Genomic DNA, 15,787 nt, shown 5'->3' with positions numbered 1-15,787 from the left:
TGCTCCAAACACCCCCCCCCCACACACACGCACGCACACAAACACGCACACACACGCTTTGCCCATCATGATCACTCATACATTCACACCATCATCAGTCTGGCTTTTTAGAACAAACATCAAATTGACATGTGATCTAGTGCCTTTCAAGAAAAATGTGTGCATACAATCACACACATACACACGCACACATGTGCCTGGAACGTGTTCAGCATCTTGTTCAATGTTGGAGCTGCTGCTCCACCTTTTCAATAGATTTTGTGTTGTTAATGCCAGACTTTAATAGCTTCATTAAAACACCTACAAAACATTATTTGAGACATAGTGGGACATGGGATACCTCAGGATAATGCTTTAAAGTTATATATATTATTATATCATATTATATAAGACATCAACTTAAAAGAAAATTGCTAAAAGGCATCACTTCACCAAACAATTGCAGAGAGAGGAAAAACCCAAAAATCAACTAATAACAGGTACTTCCTTGTTCGTTCTCCAATTAGACAGTTGCTGTCCTGACCCCTGACCTGAATGGGCAGATGATGCCATTGCGGGTTTGTCAGGTGGTCAGAAAGAGCAGCACTGATCAAGCGGTTAGTATTTTATGTGCGAGCACAGCGAGTGTATGGTGATTCTGTCGAGTGCTTGGTGTTGAGGCTGGGCCGCACCTGTCTGCAATTTGGCACATACTCTTCTCCACCTGCTCTCTTGATTTATTCTCTCTCTCACTGGCTTTGTTCCCCCCTCCTTTGCTTTGCCTTGTGTAAAGGGCTCTGTGTTGTGGCTTTTAAACAATTCCAATTTGGGACAAACCACAAACCACATGAAACAGAGAGAGCAAGAGATAGAGAGGCTTGTGAGAAAGAGAAAGAGAGAGAGAGACATCTGCTCAACAGCTTGACGAGCACTCAAATGAACATATATACAGCTTTTGGATAGAAGGGAAGGAGAGAAAGAAAGAAGGTGAGAAAGAGAGAGAGAACGAAAGAACGAACGAACGAGATGAAAAGAGGCAGACACAATGTTTTGTGTGCATGTATGAGTGTGTTTATAAAAATCACTGATAGTTTTTTTTATTTTTGAACCACTGATAAATCATGAAATCATGATTCCTTTATCAAATGGATGACAACACTTCTATTCTAAGCCCATCTTTCAATAACATAGGCCTAATCATTTCTTAGGCCCTACATATTTATACACCAGAGAAACATCCTTATATACCCAAATTCATGCAGCGTCTTGGTCGATATATGACGCTTGGCATCGGTCAAACCAGAAAAACATGAACACTCATCTAAGCAGTCATAAATCAATGATATAATCTCAAAGGGCACACCATCTGTATTCAGATTCATATCATTATAGTCAGCCTCACTCAAATGTCACCATATGTAAAACAGCATATTGTTCAACAGAACAGATTCATGCACATGTACATGAGGTCCCTTGCAAAGTACACAGTGTTTTTACAGCAAGAGGTCAACCAATACATTTACACGAATTTCCTTAAGATATGCCAAAATGACCATCTCAGAAGATGGTCCAAATATATGAATGGAAACTTTACTGAGACTTTAAGTAAAGTTGTAAGTAAGCTGACCCACGTATGTTTTTTGTGTATGTTTTAGAGAGCAGGGTGAGAGCACAGCATTTAATTCAACTGCTGAAATGAAATGTATATTTATTTTAGGTCTACATAATGGTTACTAAAATATTTGGATATAAATCACTTGAAAATCAATTTCAAATAAGATTTTTTTAATAAAAAAAATAAATGTTTAACTTGTTAAAAAATTCCTTAAAATAAACAATTTATACTTTAGCTAGCATCTTCTTGATTCTGTAATCCCATTATGGCACTTTTCAATAATGAAATTATTAAATTTACATGAATTAAAAGGTAGTAAACAGTGCACTCAGTAGTGCTTTAAGTGTGTCTGTGTGCACTGGGAATCAAACATTCTCAAATAAAGGCCAAGCAACCCTAATTTTACACATTATACAATGAACGACATAAACATAGTGAAGAATAGTTTGAAGTTGCTCACTCGCTGTTGTGTCCAAAGACAGCCAAACTCTTTCATTCACATCCAATTCACAAGGCTTGGATCACACACAATTTCACACGGACTGACTATAAGGAATAGAGTACACACATTTTTATACAGAATACAACGCACACTTTAGAAGATCTAACAGCTGGATTCGCCTAAGTTTGCAAGATTTATGGAATTAAATGTTTAATTATTTGTTTAAATTATATAAATGTTTATTTTTCAAATGCAGACAGTATAATATGAAACATATATTGTTTACCATTGTATTATTTGACAGAACAGTTAAACAAATACAGTAAACTAATGAAGATGGAAAATGGGAGCTCTGGTGCATCTGCACACAGCGTGTGTTCTCAGCACTATCAAAATAAAAGTCCCACTTACCAAACCTACTGGCCGAACAGAAGAAATGCTGAATGATAGCCAATATAACACCTTTATATCAGTCAACCACTACAAAAGTGAACCAATATATATAATTTCACTTATATATATAAAATTTCACTAGAACTCGCATCTCTGAATCAATCTACCATTACTTTTCACTGATTATTAATGAGATATTAAGACTTAAAAAGAAAACATGTTACTTAATAAAAAATGTGCACAATATGGAATATTGGAATTTTAATCTGGAATATTAAGTGAATCATGAAAGTTCGGTTTGATTTTGAACGCAAATCTGACATCATAGTCTGAGATTCAGAAACTTTAAAGAAGAGAACAAAACTTTGAGCAAGAAAATTAGAATTAAGGGCCCAAGAGCATAGAAATAAAAGAATATATCTGTGATTGTGAATGTCACCTTCATCACTCTTACTCCAGCCTCATCTGGAGCAGTCTCTTTTCAAACACACCCCATACAGATGTGCACGTCCACACATATAGATTAGAGTGGGTTTAGATTATGAGCATGTTATCACATATGGATTACATTATTGAGAACAACATTTCATATGATTCTCAAAGGACCATCAAGAATATCCTGGCAATGACTCCAAAAACAACATAAGCCTCTGCTCTCATCTCAAACCACAGGGAGGTTCACATATCACATACACTGAGATAGATTGTCCTGTTTAGTCAAGCTTTCACTCATCTGCCCTTCTTTTTTCCCTACCTCTCCAACTGGACAGAGGTTTCGTCAAAGGCAACAAATGATCAAATACACCCACACAGCTGTGCTCAAATTAATTTAACATACAACAACTAAACTACTTTTTTTCAGAGGAGTCACTTCAGTGGAGTGATAACAGGAGGCCTTGTCAAAATATACACGCACTCATGCATGACCTTTCGATCTCTACGCTTAATGACAGATCACAGCCTGGTCACAGACAATGATGTTTGTCTGGAACTCTCTCAGTCGGTGAACCCCAGGGCGAACCAAACTCATTTAGGAACAGAGGGAATTACATTCCCCTGTAAAGACACACACATACTCAAACAGATGTCAACAAGGACTTAAACCACCAGGAAACACAAACCGCTGCGAAAAGTTTAAATCACCACAACAGAGACAAAATGCAATATTAACAGATACAGATACACATACACACACCACAACAGAAAGACAGATCATTCCTCACAAATGCCAAGCAGGACCAGAATAATGTGTGTTATTATACGTACAATGTCAAACATACACACACAGGCTCTTACAGACAGACTGACATGCACACACAAACAAACACAAACACACACACACACACACACACACACACGGGGGGCACACACACGCGCTGTTACATTTAAAAGGAAAAAGCTGACATTGACTCCATCACTGTCACAGTGGCTGCCATAAAGCAGCGGCAAATATGACACACACACACACACACACAAACACACACACACACACACACACACACACAGGCGGCAGACATACACGCTGGGTTACTTGCGGACAGCCAAGCTAAAAATGGGGCAGTGTGTTCAGACTCCAGTCACAACCAATATAAGCTCACATTAATCACAATGAAACCTTTTTAAATTTCAAACGCTTTATTTATTGACAGAGAGAGGCCATTGAGCTGTTTCTAGTTGGTTTTGAGGTGGCAGGGGTTGTGTGAAGGGTCAGAGGTCATGGGTCAGTTAGATTCGCCCTGGGTATTAAAGTCACAGTGAATATGATAAAAATGGGAAGTGAAGTCACACCCACCAAAAACAATACCTGCAACAGGACTGTGATTATCTATCGATTTATTAATCTATAAACTTTTCAAAAAAGTCTGCCACAAAAATAATCAACTGATATATTAGGGTGATATCAATAAACACATTTGAACAGATTTATTTACAATAAATAACATGGTTTGTTATTATTATTATTATTATATATATATATATAACATACATTTTTACATAAATATACAGTACATATTTACCACAGATTTATATACAATAAATACTAAGGGTGCTCTGATTGATCGACTACCAATCACTATCTGCCGATAATTGCTTTGAGAATTATAAAGGCCGATCTCATAAACCAATCTCAAGCTGACGACGTGCCTGCCGTGAGAGGTTTGGCATGACATGCAGCGGCACCATCTCAATCTCCGTCCGCCGCGGTCCCTCTCAAAATGTGCAAATGGCTTCAAATCACCACATTGCGTCTGCAATATAAGCGAGCTGCACGCTGCACAGTTGACACAGGAATTGTCACTTGCACAATTGAGGCAGTGTCGCATTGTCACTAAAGTTTATAATTTGCATTTCTTTTTAAGTCTGGCCAGAGTTTAAACCATTTAGCACTCATGCGCTCTCCTAGAGATGATGTGCTCAAGCACACTCAAAGCACACAGACATAAGGCCGCCTCACATACAGCTGACGAAATCAGGCTTGTACTGTGTGTAAGCTATTGTGCAACAATTGCCTCATTGTAAAAACAAAAATGCACAACATTTGGGTGAGATAATTATATATTTTGGAAAAATGTCTAAAAAATGCCCCCTCCATCCTCCCAAATGAACCCCCAAAACCGATTTCGATTTTTCAATATATATTGATATGAGAGAAAGAGAAAAAAAGCTAGATGTGCATAATACAATATTACAGAAGAAGGCTATGTAGGATGACATCGCTACATAGCAACTTGTTTAAAAAAATTGCTTGTTGCTGGAAAAACTGTACAGTTATGAAAATAGTTGAGCTACTCTCACACCACAGAAAAATGAAGTTACATTGCATAACTGATTTGTTAAATCAAATGAAAAATTGTGTGTTTGATTGGTCCAGACGCTACATTTCTATCCATCTAGCTTGTAAAAATAATAATGTGTCTGCCTGATCTGACCCTTAAAAATAAATTTCATTTGTGTGGCCTATTGTAGACAGGTAGATTCAGTCATCTATCCATCCATCCATCCAATCATCATGCCGCACTAAAGTGTAATTTTAAAGCTTTGGTTCCCAAACTTACATACACATCTGTGTGTTGGCTGTTGTCTGAGACTCCTTAAATAGATCCAGCTGTTTAAATTAAAGCCATTAAAGTCATGCAAACATTCTGTTTCTTCAGAGCACAGCTCTCGAACACCTGTTTGGCTGAGGTGAACCCGCTCTTAGATCCCTCATTAGGACACACATACACACACACACAGAGCCGCGCTCTGGGATATATGGCTAACACTATATCAGATCTAAGATGCTGATCAACAAGCACATTCCTTACTGCTAACTCAGAGGACAAAGGACTCGGGCTAATACACCGATTGATGTGAGAAACTTGTGTGTGTATTAGTTACAGTGGTAAATAGTTGAATGGAGAGTAATTAGAGTGTGGCTGACTCCATCCATTAATGTAATATCCTGTCGAGGAGGAATCCCATACTTACAAAGCTTAATAAGGAATAGTGTGTGTGTGCATTAGAGGGCTCACACTGTGATCTGGCCACATGCCATAATGCCTGAGAGAGAAAGAGAGAGGTTGATGGGGAAAGAATTCCCTTCATTTTCCCATACTCTCTCTCACACACACACACACACACAAACTCAAACAAAGGAAAGGTCTGATCTACCCTGTAAAAGAAAAGCAGGTCTGATCCTCTGTAACAAGTATGACCTTCACTGAAACACAAACTGGATGTGCTATAATGACACATCAATAGCATTTTCACAGCTGATACAAAGTATTTCATGTATGGAGTTACATAGGGATTGCGCTATTCAAGTTATTACCAATAAATGGCCGAAAGTACATTTTATACTATTTTGTCTAAAGAGTTTAAATATCAAACACTAAAAACAATAATTTAAAATGATACAAGCAAATTTAGGCAACAACTTTATAATGAACAGTATGATTTTAATATATGTAAATAATGGTAACATATCGGCTTGGCTGATATTACCAATTATGCAATATATTTATGTATATCTCGTCTATATATAACTGGTAATATTGGTAATATCAGCCAAGCCAATATGGTAGCATTATATTGTGCATCCCTAGACTTACATCATGACTGGTGATACCATGATACTTCCACTTTGTTTAAAAAAAAACAAACAAAAAAAACCTCAACCATTCAACATACCAAAACAAAATAAAAAATAACTTTGGTTGTTTTTATTTTCTTAGAAAAACTATGATATATAGCCGTTTTTACCTGACAGAGTGGTCATGTTGCACACACACTTTCTCTCGCTGACAGACTAACTATGCTCACGCCTCCCTCCTCCATCAATCAGAGTCGTCATGGTTACACACCTTCTTTTGGCATGGATCAGTGCAATACTCACAAACACACATATATGCACACAGCAAAACCTCCATACACACACACACGAACACACACACACTTGATCTAAAGCCTTTGTTATCTCAGGGAGCTATGGATGATTCTATTATATCATGCCTAGCAACAAACATTGATGCCCAAAAATAGTTCACATGGTCAAGGGCAGGGGTCACCAAACTCGGTCCTGGAGGGCCGGTGTCCTGCAGAGTTTAGCTCAAACTTGCCTCAACACACCTGCCTGGACGTTTCAAGTATACCTAGTAAGAAAGACCTTGATTAGCTGGTTCAGGTGTGTTTGATTAGGGTAGGACCTAAACTCTGCAGGACACCGGACCTCCAGGACGGAGTTTGGTGACCCCTGGTCAAGCCTTACACTCAAAATTTTCTAAGATGCAAGTGTATTTTTTAAGTGCCCTTGAAGATGCTTGTGGAGGAATAGGTGGCTGCTTTTGCATTTTAAAATATCTGTTTATGACAAATTCTTCATCTGAGCTGAGGCAACTCTGAGTCCCTAAAAATCACATTATGGAATTATAAATAGGAAAACTGTGAATGCAAACATGTATGCTCTTATAAAGAAGTAAGATGACTGTGATGGACCAGTACAATAACAACATCTACTACTTGGCAATAAGGAAACAGAACAATTACTACAGCCCATTCCACTAACTTTTACTGTACCATTTGTGTGCACCAGGAATGAGATGTCTTCGCACCCTTCACATTCACTTCAGAAAGACCAAAGCCATACATTAGATTAATTCATTCATTCACTGTAGGAATTTGTTGGTGTGTGTAATTCTACCTCCAGAATTAACCTCTAGATAGGTCTAATAAAACGCATCCATAAGCCAAGCGTTCTGGATCCAGCACTAACGCACTGCCCGGCCCCGCAGGGTGAACATCAGGAAATGCTGCGACGAGCCTGGCCTTTTGCCAAAGGAATCAAACACGAGTCCGGGCCAAACCGCAGCAAAGGCTAAATAAACAACGACCTGTGCCGCCTGACAGTAAAAGTGCGTCTGATGAAGAGAGCTTGTAAAAAGGACAGATGTTGTTTAAACAGAACAAATGTACCCTGCAGGTGAACGATTCACAGTTACGAGAAGCGCGTCACTCCAGGGCTTTTAACACACAATGTGAGTGGGGTGAGAGACAATGCTCACCTAAATCAATGACTGAAGCTTACAAACTAGGTATGGTTTCTGTAATGTCTGTAGTGGTTACAGAGTTATGGATCCTCCACCCTTATGGAGTGATTTTTGTGTTGTATCATTTTGCATCACTGTACTTAACAGTCAAATGTTTACCAGATGGATTCAGAAGTGATTGAAGACATGAGGGCCTCACACATATTGATCATTCTGTCTCACAACTTGGTTATCTATCCTGGCAAAACACACCTGATTTATACCATCAGCTCATTAGTAGAGACTCCAAGATCTGAACTGGGTGTATTAAATAAGGAAGACCTCCAAAATGAGCAGTAATGGGGTAATTCAGGGCCATGATTGAGAACCACTGATCTAAAGGAAGTGGACTCTAACAATAGGTCTCCAACAAAACACACACACACACACACACACACACAATAGTCTGGGAGGCAAGATAATAACAAATTCTCTTCTCAATAACAGAAGCTGAAGCCAACTGAGCAGGAAGGAGGTTTCTGCTCTTTGTATAAAAACAACAGATAACTCCGTTTACCTGGACGTCTATTGTTGGGTGGTCGGTGTCCGGTAACCGGAGCACTGGCGCTGTGGCTTCATAGTGCGGGACTGGCCCCGCTGATGACACCTCATCTTTATTTTTCTGGGATATTTCTCGTTTGAGCTCCGAGCGCAGGTCCAGGTAGCAGAAGAGCGTGACGAGGTGCAGAGAGAGCGAGAGGATGAACAAACTCAAAAAGATTGTGCAGTTGTTGCATTGGCTTTGGCACTCACACGCCGTCTGCGTGCGCTCGCGCTCCTCCAACTTCGCCGGCTCGCGCTTCGGTACCATGGCTGCGTGCAGGTCAGTCAGCATTGCTTCTGCATACCGAACTTCCTCGTCCTCTCAGCGACTTTTGGCTTGGACTGGTGGCGTTGAGCAAGCACTTCTCTGCGCGCTCATCTGGCTTCCTGACCTCGGACTGCGAGGATTCAGGCTGATAACCTACTACGGCCAGCTTCAGGGACCGACCCCTAGCAGCTGATTGGCTGCCTGCGTGACGTCATCTCATTGAGAATCCTACCGCGGAAAAGCGCGGCACTATGATATTCATCAAGACGCGAACAAACATAAATTACTGTAGCGCTAACAATAGCGTCACACGTTCGCTGCCGATTACACAAGATTGGCCATTTTGTAACCCCTGAAAGGAACAGTCTGTAAATAAGTTAGCTGGTGAAGTCAAGAGAGTTTCCTTATTCGTCCTGTTGTCTCCACATCAGGGTTTTTTCAAACTTCACACACCTCCTCGGGACTCCCAGTATATACATACTTACACTTTAAATAGCCTAACTGGTATCATACATTATAATGCTTAATAAATCATTATTTAGAAAGTTAGACATTAGTTAATAATACATACAAATATCATGAAACCCCTGTCTAGAGATCCACAAGAGACCCACAATTGAAAACCCTGGACCTAAATTAGAATTGTAAAAAAAAAAAAGTTTCTTGTCAAACTTTCCCTAGCCACATGTTTGTACATTAGGCTTACTCAGTGTGTGCATGTGTGAGGGTGCAAGTGTGTGAAGTTCCACATCTTTAAAGTGTTAGAACAGAGGACTGGTAGTGTAATTGTGGCATATGTTGAAAATCAGAGCAAGACTGAGTGTTAAAAGCGGGACAGGACTGCCAATCAAATAAAAACATCAAATGACACACACATGCACAAAAACACACATGAGCACACACTGCTTTTCAAACAACAAAATTATACACATACATGCACTCCAGTTTACACACATTTATCATACTGTCAAGCACCAAAGCACACACACCATATTAATTTAACTCTAAAATACACAGTTATTTATTACTATGACAAAACTCTTCTGCTGCATGCAAACCACAAATTGGTAATATTTGGGTAGTCATCTTTCTTTCTCTGGCAGTTTTTGCAGACCTGTCACTCTCATCCAATATTGTGAAAAAAAGTGAAACTGTTAGATCTGATAAATCAGCAGAAAAGGGAGGATGAAAGTGGAAGACATCAGCAGTGTCTGTGTTGTGCCCAATTTCGACCCCCTACCAAATTATTACCCCCTTCGTTAGTCGCTACCTGATTGCCTAATCCCAACCCCTCCCTCACACCTACTCCTAAACCTACCAATAGGGAGGTAATAATCTGGTTTTGGGGGGTCAGAATTGGGAACAACACTGAAACTTCCTTCTAGCTTTATTTATTTTTTTCATAAATAAACATGGTGCAGTATCATAACCTGAGTCAGCATTACTGCATACTCATTGGTAAAGTCTATAATAGGGCTCAGTATGTAATTCAGGGAAAAAAATCTAGCCCAAGAAGTTTGAAGGATGCTATCTGACTCCTCTCTTCGTTGCTTTCTCTCTTTCTCTTCCTCTGTTCTCACTCTACTCACAGCTGTGCTCTGTGTACTGCAGATCCTCTGTGGCCTCATAAAGCTGAGCCTCTTTAATATGGTTTTATATTAAATCTGCGTCGCTTTTAATCGGCTCCAGACTCTTTAATCTTAAATCACTTAAATATTCACAGCTACACTGCTGCTGAATCGATTCAGCGCCACACACACACACACACACACACACGGTGTCTCCCACTCAGGCAATGACCTCTGACAATTCATGATGGATCTCTAAACGCAGACATTACTAAATAATGTAATAAAAGCATAATTACAATGGCTCAACCCACCCAGAAAGTCTGGAATGAGTTCTAAAAACACGCACGCAAACGCATTTAGCACACGCATGAACAAACAAGCGCATGCGAACGCGCAACAAAAACATTTGCCAAAAACACTCGCAGGCGCAAACAAACACACAAATGCACCAAACCAAAAAAAAAGCAACGCTGCAGTGAATATACATGTATGGATCTGAGGCCCTTGGGCAGTTTAAATTAAATTACACAAATTAACTTAACAGAGTCCAGCCCATACGGAGCCCAGAGGGGCTGGAATCAGAGTGCTAAGAGTTTAAGAAAACAATAATCACACACACACAGGGCCGTTTCTAGGCATAGGCGAGCTAGGCGGTCGCCTAGGGCGCCACCAGCTGAAGGGGCGCCAATGAGCGCACGTACTGGCACTTTTAGCAGGGTTGTGATAAAGAGTGGCACGGTCACCCTGAAATATGACTGCCGCCCCCACTGGATCCCCCAACATTATTGGGCTAGAGTACTGTCAATCTGACGATGCCTGTATGCCACTAGATCAGAGTGCTGTCAATTGCTGCCTGATTGTTGCATGCAAAGTTTGCATTTGGAGCGCTCAGCAATGCCGTTAGATCGGTGGGCTCTGTCGGTGCTTTGGCAAGGTAACACTTTTTTTTGCCATGCAATAAAGCTAAGTTCAAAGGCCAATTTAAAATATTGGTACAGTAAATAAAGTGCACAAAATCAGTATTTTGTTTAGGCAGTATTTGTGGCACTTTTGTGGCTCATTTGTCCAAATATTTGTGGCAGATTTGTCCAAAAGGTGTGCGTTTTTTGCGCCAATGCATTGTTAAAGGATCAGTGTGTCATGTAATATTCCCATATAAACTTTAACATCCAATTAAAAAATATTTGTATAGTAAAATTCGCTAATTCACGAGATCAATACATCCTTTATTAGACCGCTTTGTCGAGTTAAATGCATCCTTACGGAGGTGTCGAAATGCTGAATGAATTCATTCACTTCCAACAGCGCTTAATGGGAGCAGCGTCATAGAGGGCAGAGCGTCACGTTATTTAAAGGGGACGTTAACGCGTTAACGAGTAGCAAATGATTAAGTAGCTGCATTGGTTACTTTTATGCCACTGATAAAGCTTTTATATGTAGTTTGGGGTAACAAAGGGGTTTTATAGGTTTGACTGAAATAATAATGCAATAACTGACACTTTAAATCAATGTTTCAAGAAACAACAACAAAAAAATTTAACCAAAAACAGATAAAGACAAAAAAAGTAGCCATTGATAATATCTAAACAATATGTAGTAGTATAGTATATAGTATCAAAATCAAAATGTATGGAGCTGGAAACTGAATGTTCTAGGTTTTTGTGGAACAATTATTATTTGTAAGTTCAATAGCTTATACAAAATTCAGCAAACAAGAACAATGGCCATGAAAACATCCTAAAGTTAATGCTAAAATTATTAGATTAGTGAGCTGTTAAATGACATTTTACGACTTAGAAGATTAATTAATAATCACATTTTAAATTGTTTATTAGCCATCCTTGTGAAATGCGTCTTTAGAGCTTTTTGTTAATAGCTATTCCTTTTACTACAATCAGGAAGTGGTATGTACAGTATAAAGAAAAGATACTTGTCAGATGGCAGTGAATTGGGTGAAGGATATAGATAAATCTGCAAGATACAAGATACCTATATTCAAAGCCAACACACTCACACTGAGAAAACACTGCCTCCTACTGGCCAACATCGTATCACACAGGCCTATCAAGGATATGCACCAACATAGATGAAGGGTAAATAATGTAATAGGAAAATTATATATATGGCTTATTGGGTTTTTACAGTACAGTCTCATGGAGAACTGGCATCAGAATCATAGAGATTCAAGTCTGTGCTCATGCAGAACATCCCGGTAGGAGTTTAGATCATGGAGGAGATAATCTCGGGGGAAAATGCCAAAATGAGCACAAAAGCAGCGGCATGAGAACAGATCCAGTGACTCAGCTCAAAGACTTTATCTCTCAGACTCCAACACATCAAGCACACGCTGACAGAAAACTGATGAAGCCACTGAGTCATGTGACACACGGCAGCCACAACAGCACTTATGTTTTATTTATTTTTTCCTTTTTATTTGAAACATCCCCAAACGCATTAACTATATCATGAAATATCTTGATTCTCACCTTTATAGATTATGTTGATCTATAGTGGACGTATGGAGGACCAAACCTGCAGAAATTAAAAATAAATAAATACACAAATAAATAAATAAATGTGTGTATAAATAAATAAATACGCAAATAAATAAATAATTGTGTGTATAAACACATATTTTTGTTTAAATACGTATATAAATAATTACACGTGTGATGAAATATAGGCAAATAAATAAAATAAATTGGTGGCCAAATGGAAAATGTTTAAGGAAATGCTAAACTCATCCTACCTGTTTTCTTTTAATCACTCATTTATTTCTGAATGTATTGGGAAAATTAAAAATATGAAGTTACACAGTTGTCATTGGCTTTTTTTTCATTGTTATTTAATGGAACTGCTAATTCTACAATTTGTGCATATAGTTTTACAGTAACTGAAAAGTGAAGCAAACTAATTACTTTAAATTATGGCATATTTTGTGCTTGAGCCCATATTCGTAAAAAGAAAATTAGCAATATTTACATATGATTTGACAGTTTATTTTAATAAATATCAAAAATCTAAAAGGTGTGCATTATAACTGAGACCTACGTGAACACGTTACAGTTGGTTGTGTTACTGTAAGTCATTCTCCTTAAATGCTATTGAGCTTTAAATTATGATATATATTTTGTGTTTGAGCCCATTCGGTAGTGAAATAAACAACATATTTATATATGATTTGACAGTTTATTTTAATAAATATCAAAAATCTAAAAGGTGTGCATTATAACTGAGAACTACATGAACACTTCACAGTTGGTTGTGTTACTGTAAGTAATTTTCCTCAGATGCTATTGAAGTTAGAAAAGTGTATACCAATGTCGTATGTAACTTTAGAGACTGTCCCTAGATTTGCGAATATCGAATGCGGGGAAATGACACCTCTGGCCATTCCATTTGGTCGTTTGTAAAGTCACAGATACTGTACGGACAATACAGCTCAGTTTTTCTATGTATCTTGCTTTGTTGAACGGCAAAAGTGACTTTACTTTGCAGGTTTGGTCCTCCATATCCATTAATGAGGAGGGCGTGTTTTACCTCAGGAATAGCAATCGAGCCAGAGTAGGCAAGGTGTAAGCTTTGAGGCCACAGTGACACCTTGTGGTGCCCAAACGAAGTACAAGAAGTGTAGCTTACATGACGCGCCTGTTGATAGTGTGGGATGAATGATTTAGATGGGCAATATGGTCAAAATCTTATATCACCGGTTATTATTTAAATTTCACGTGGGGGGTTGTTAAGCGTGCAATCATGTGATCGCGTGTATTTGCTAAAGCTCGCGAAAGCGTGCAATCGCTTTCTTATGCGCGCTGTTTTTTTAAGTTTCACTTTCAACACATACAACGCATGTTTCAAATATTCGGGATAGAAGGAGGCATCAGTTACTGTAGAAGATGTGTCGCCTCGCGCCTCTTCCCGTGTGGTCACCGCATGTAGACACACGGCTTTAGATACAGATTAATCACAGGTCTTACACTTGAAATATTCAGATCAAACAAAAGGTGTCCATAGGAAAGGAGCTAGTGAAACACACACGCCATGCATTGTAGCCTAAAACATTAATATTTGCGACTGACACCAATGATTGTATGTGGCTATGCAGTGGAGATGCGTTCACTGTCAAATATGCTATCATTCAGCAAGCATTCATTTGGAAATTTTGTCAAATATTTTTTCTTGATTACAAGAAAAAAGCTCTATTGTTATAATTAATAAGTTAACACTGCAAATTAAATGGTTACGTTTTTTTTCTACAGTCGAAGAAAGTATAGCCTAAATTATGTCAGTGATTTCTCTCATTTTAAAGATTATCAAGAATTATTCTTTTTTTTTTCGATCTGCAGTCTAATAAAAGTTAAGAAAATTAGCCTATAGATCAGACTACAGGCTAATTTCATTCTTTCTTAACTTTTAACTTCTTAAAATTTGTTATGAAGAATTTTAAATCAACTTCATAACAAATAGGCTAATGAATTGTCTTCATAAGCAATATACGAACATAACGAATATCCTAGCTATTCTATAAAACAAAATTTTCATTAAAAAAATCATAAATCACGAACATGACTAAATGTATAAATAAATAAAAGAAAAAATAAATGTGGAAAAAAATTTAAAAAATACATAAATAAGGAAATAAACGTATAAATAATTATTTCCGCCGGTTGTTTTTTATGTCAGCAGGTTGAAGCGACCTCAATAACGTGATATTTAGGCCCTGGAATGTGAATTGTACCAGGAGAACCCCGCCAAAAAAAATATGTATTTTACCCCCCAATGCGATTTTTACTGGGGGACCCCCTTGAAAGCAATTGGGCTAATTTCAGGCTAGTTTTGAGTAGTAATTGGGCGGGTTTTGTAGTGAAAACCTGGCAACCCTGCACCAGACAGAGCTGTCGGCGATTCTTCCTATTGTAAAGTCATGCAGTGTGTAACCTCCTGTCGCCGATCCATCGTGCAATGTGAACACAGCAGCGACTGACTTCTACCTCAGATAGTCGTGCAGTGTGAAAACCACGGTGACCCGACGACTTTGAAAATCGTGCAGTGTGAACTCGGCATTAACGACTGGCGCGTCACGACTGGACAAATTCTGCCAAACCAAAAACAAACAAACAAACAAACAAAAAATAACTCACAAAAACCGCAGCGCGCTCCCACAGCTGCTCCCGCCCCACCAAAGACAACACTGCGGACAACAGTGCTTTTAGCTATTGAAAGGTTGAGGTTTGTTTTACTTTTCTTAGTTTGTGCTTAATATAACAGAAAACATTAGCTTTCCTGCTATGTTGGTGTTTCTAATAAATGTCACAGCAATGTGTCTTGAATATGTTTTGCATTAAGTCCGATGCTTCTCTTTCTTTTTGGAATTATTGCTTGAGAAGACACATTTCATTATGTATTTTC

General features: G+C 38.6%; 1 protein-coding gene and 1 long non-coding RNA gene across 4 annotated transcripts in view; one reads left to right on the top strand and one right to left on the bottom strand.

Moving 5' to 3' along the window:
* The window catches only part of LOC107757538 (uncharacterized), a 21,173-nt gene extending 16,216 nt beyond the window's left edge, over window positions 1-4,957 (top strand). The window contains exon 3 of the long non-coding RNA XR_001641945.1: window positions 4,868-4,957. This is a non-coding gene — a long non-coding RNA (uncharacterized LOC107757538). The remainder of the gene's footprint in view (window positions 1-4,867) is intronic.
* Window positions 1-8,923, bottom strand: part of LOC107757537 (ectodysplasin-A-like) — a 36,140-nt gene extending 27,217 nt beyond the window's left edge. For all 3 annotated transcript variants that reach the window (XM_016575046.1, XM_016575047.1, XM_016575049.1), the window contains exon 1: window positions 8,514-8,923. In XM_016575046.1, coding sequence (XP_016430532.1) covers window positions 8,514-8,831 — 318 coding nt within the window. In that variant the 5' untranslated portion in view covers window positions 8,832-8,923. The remainder of the gene's footprint in view (window positions 1-8,513) is intronic.
* Window positions 8,924-15,787: the final 6,864 nt, after the last annotated feature.

Source organism: Sinocyclocheilus rhinocerous, unplaced genomic scaffold (assembly GCF_001515625.1).
Source record: "Sinocyclocheilus rhinocerous isolate Xijiao unplaced genomic scaffold, SAMN03320098_v1.1 scaffold984, whole genome shotgun sequence".
NCBI classification, from domain to species: domain Eukaryota; kingdom Metazoa; phylum Chordata; class Actinopteri; order Cypriniformes; family Cyprinidae; genus Sinocyclocheilus; species Sinocyclocheilus rhinocerous.
Note: the sequence above shows the minus strand (reverse complement) of the source record. Positions and strands in the feature narration are given on the sequence as shown.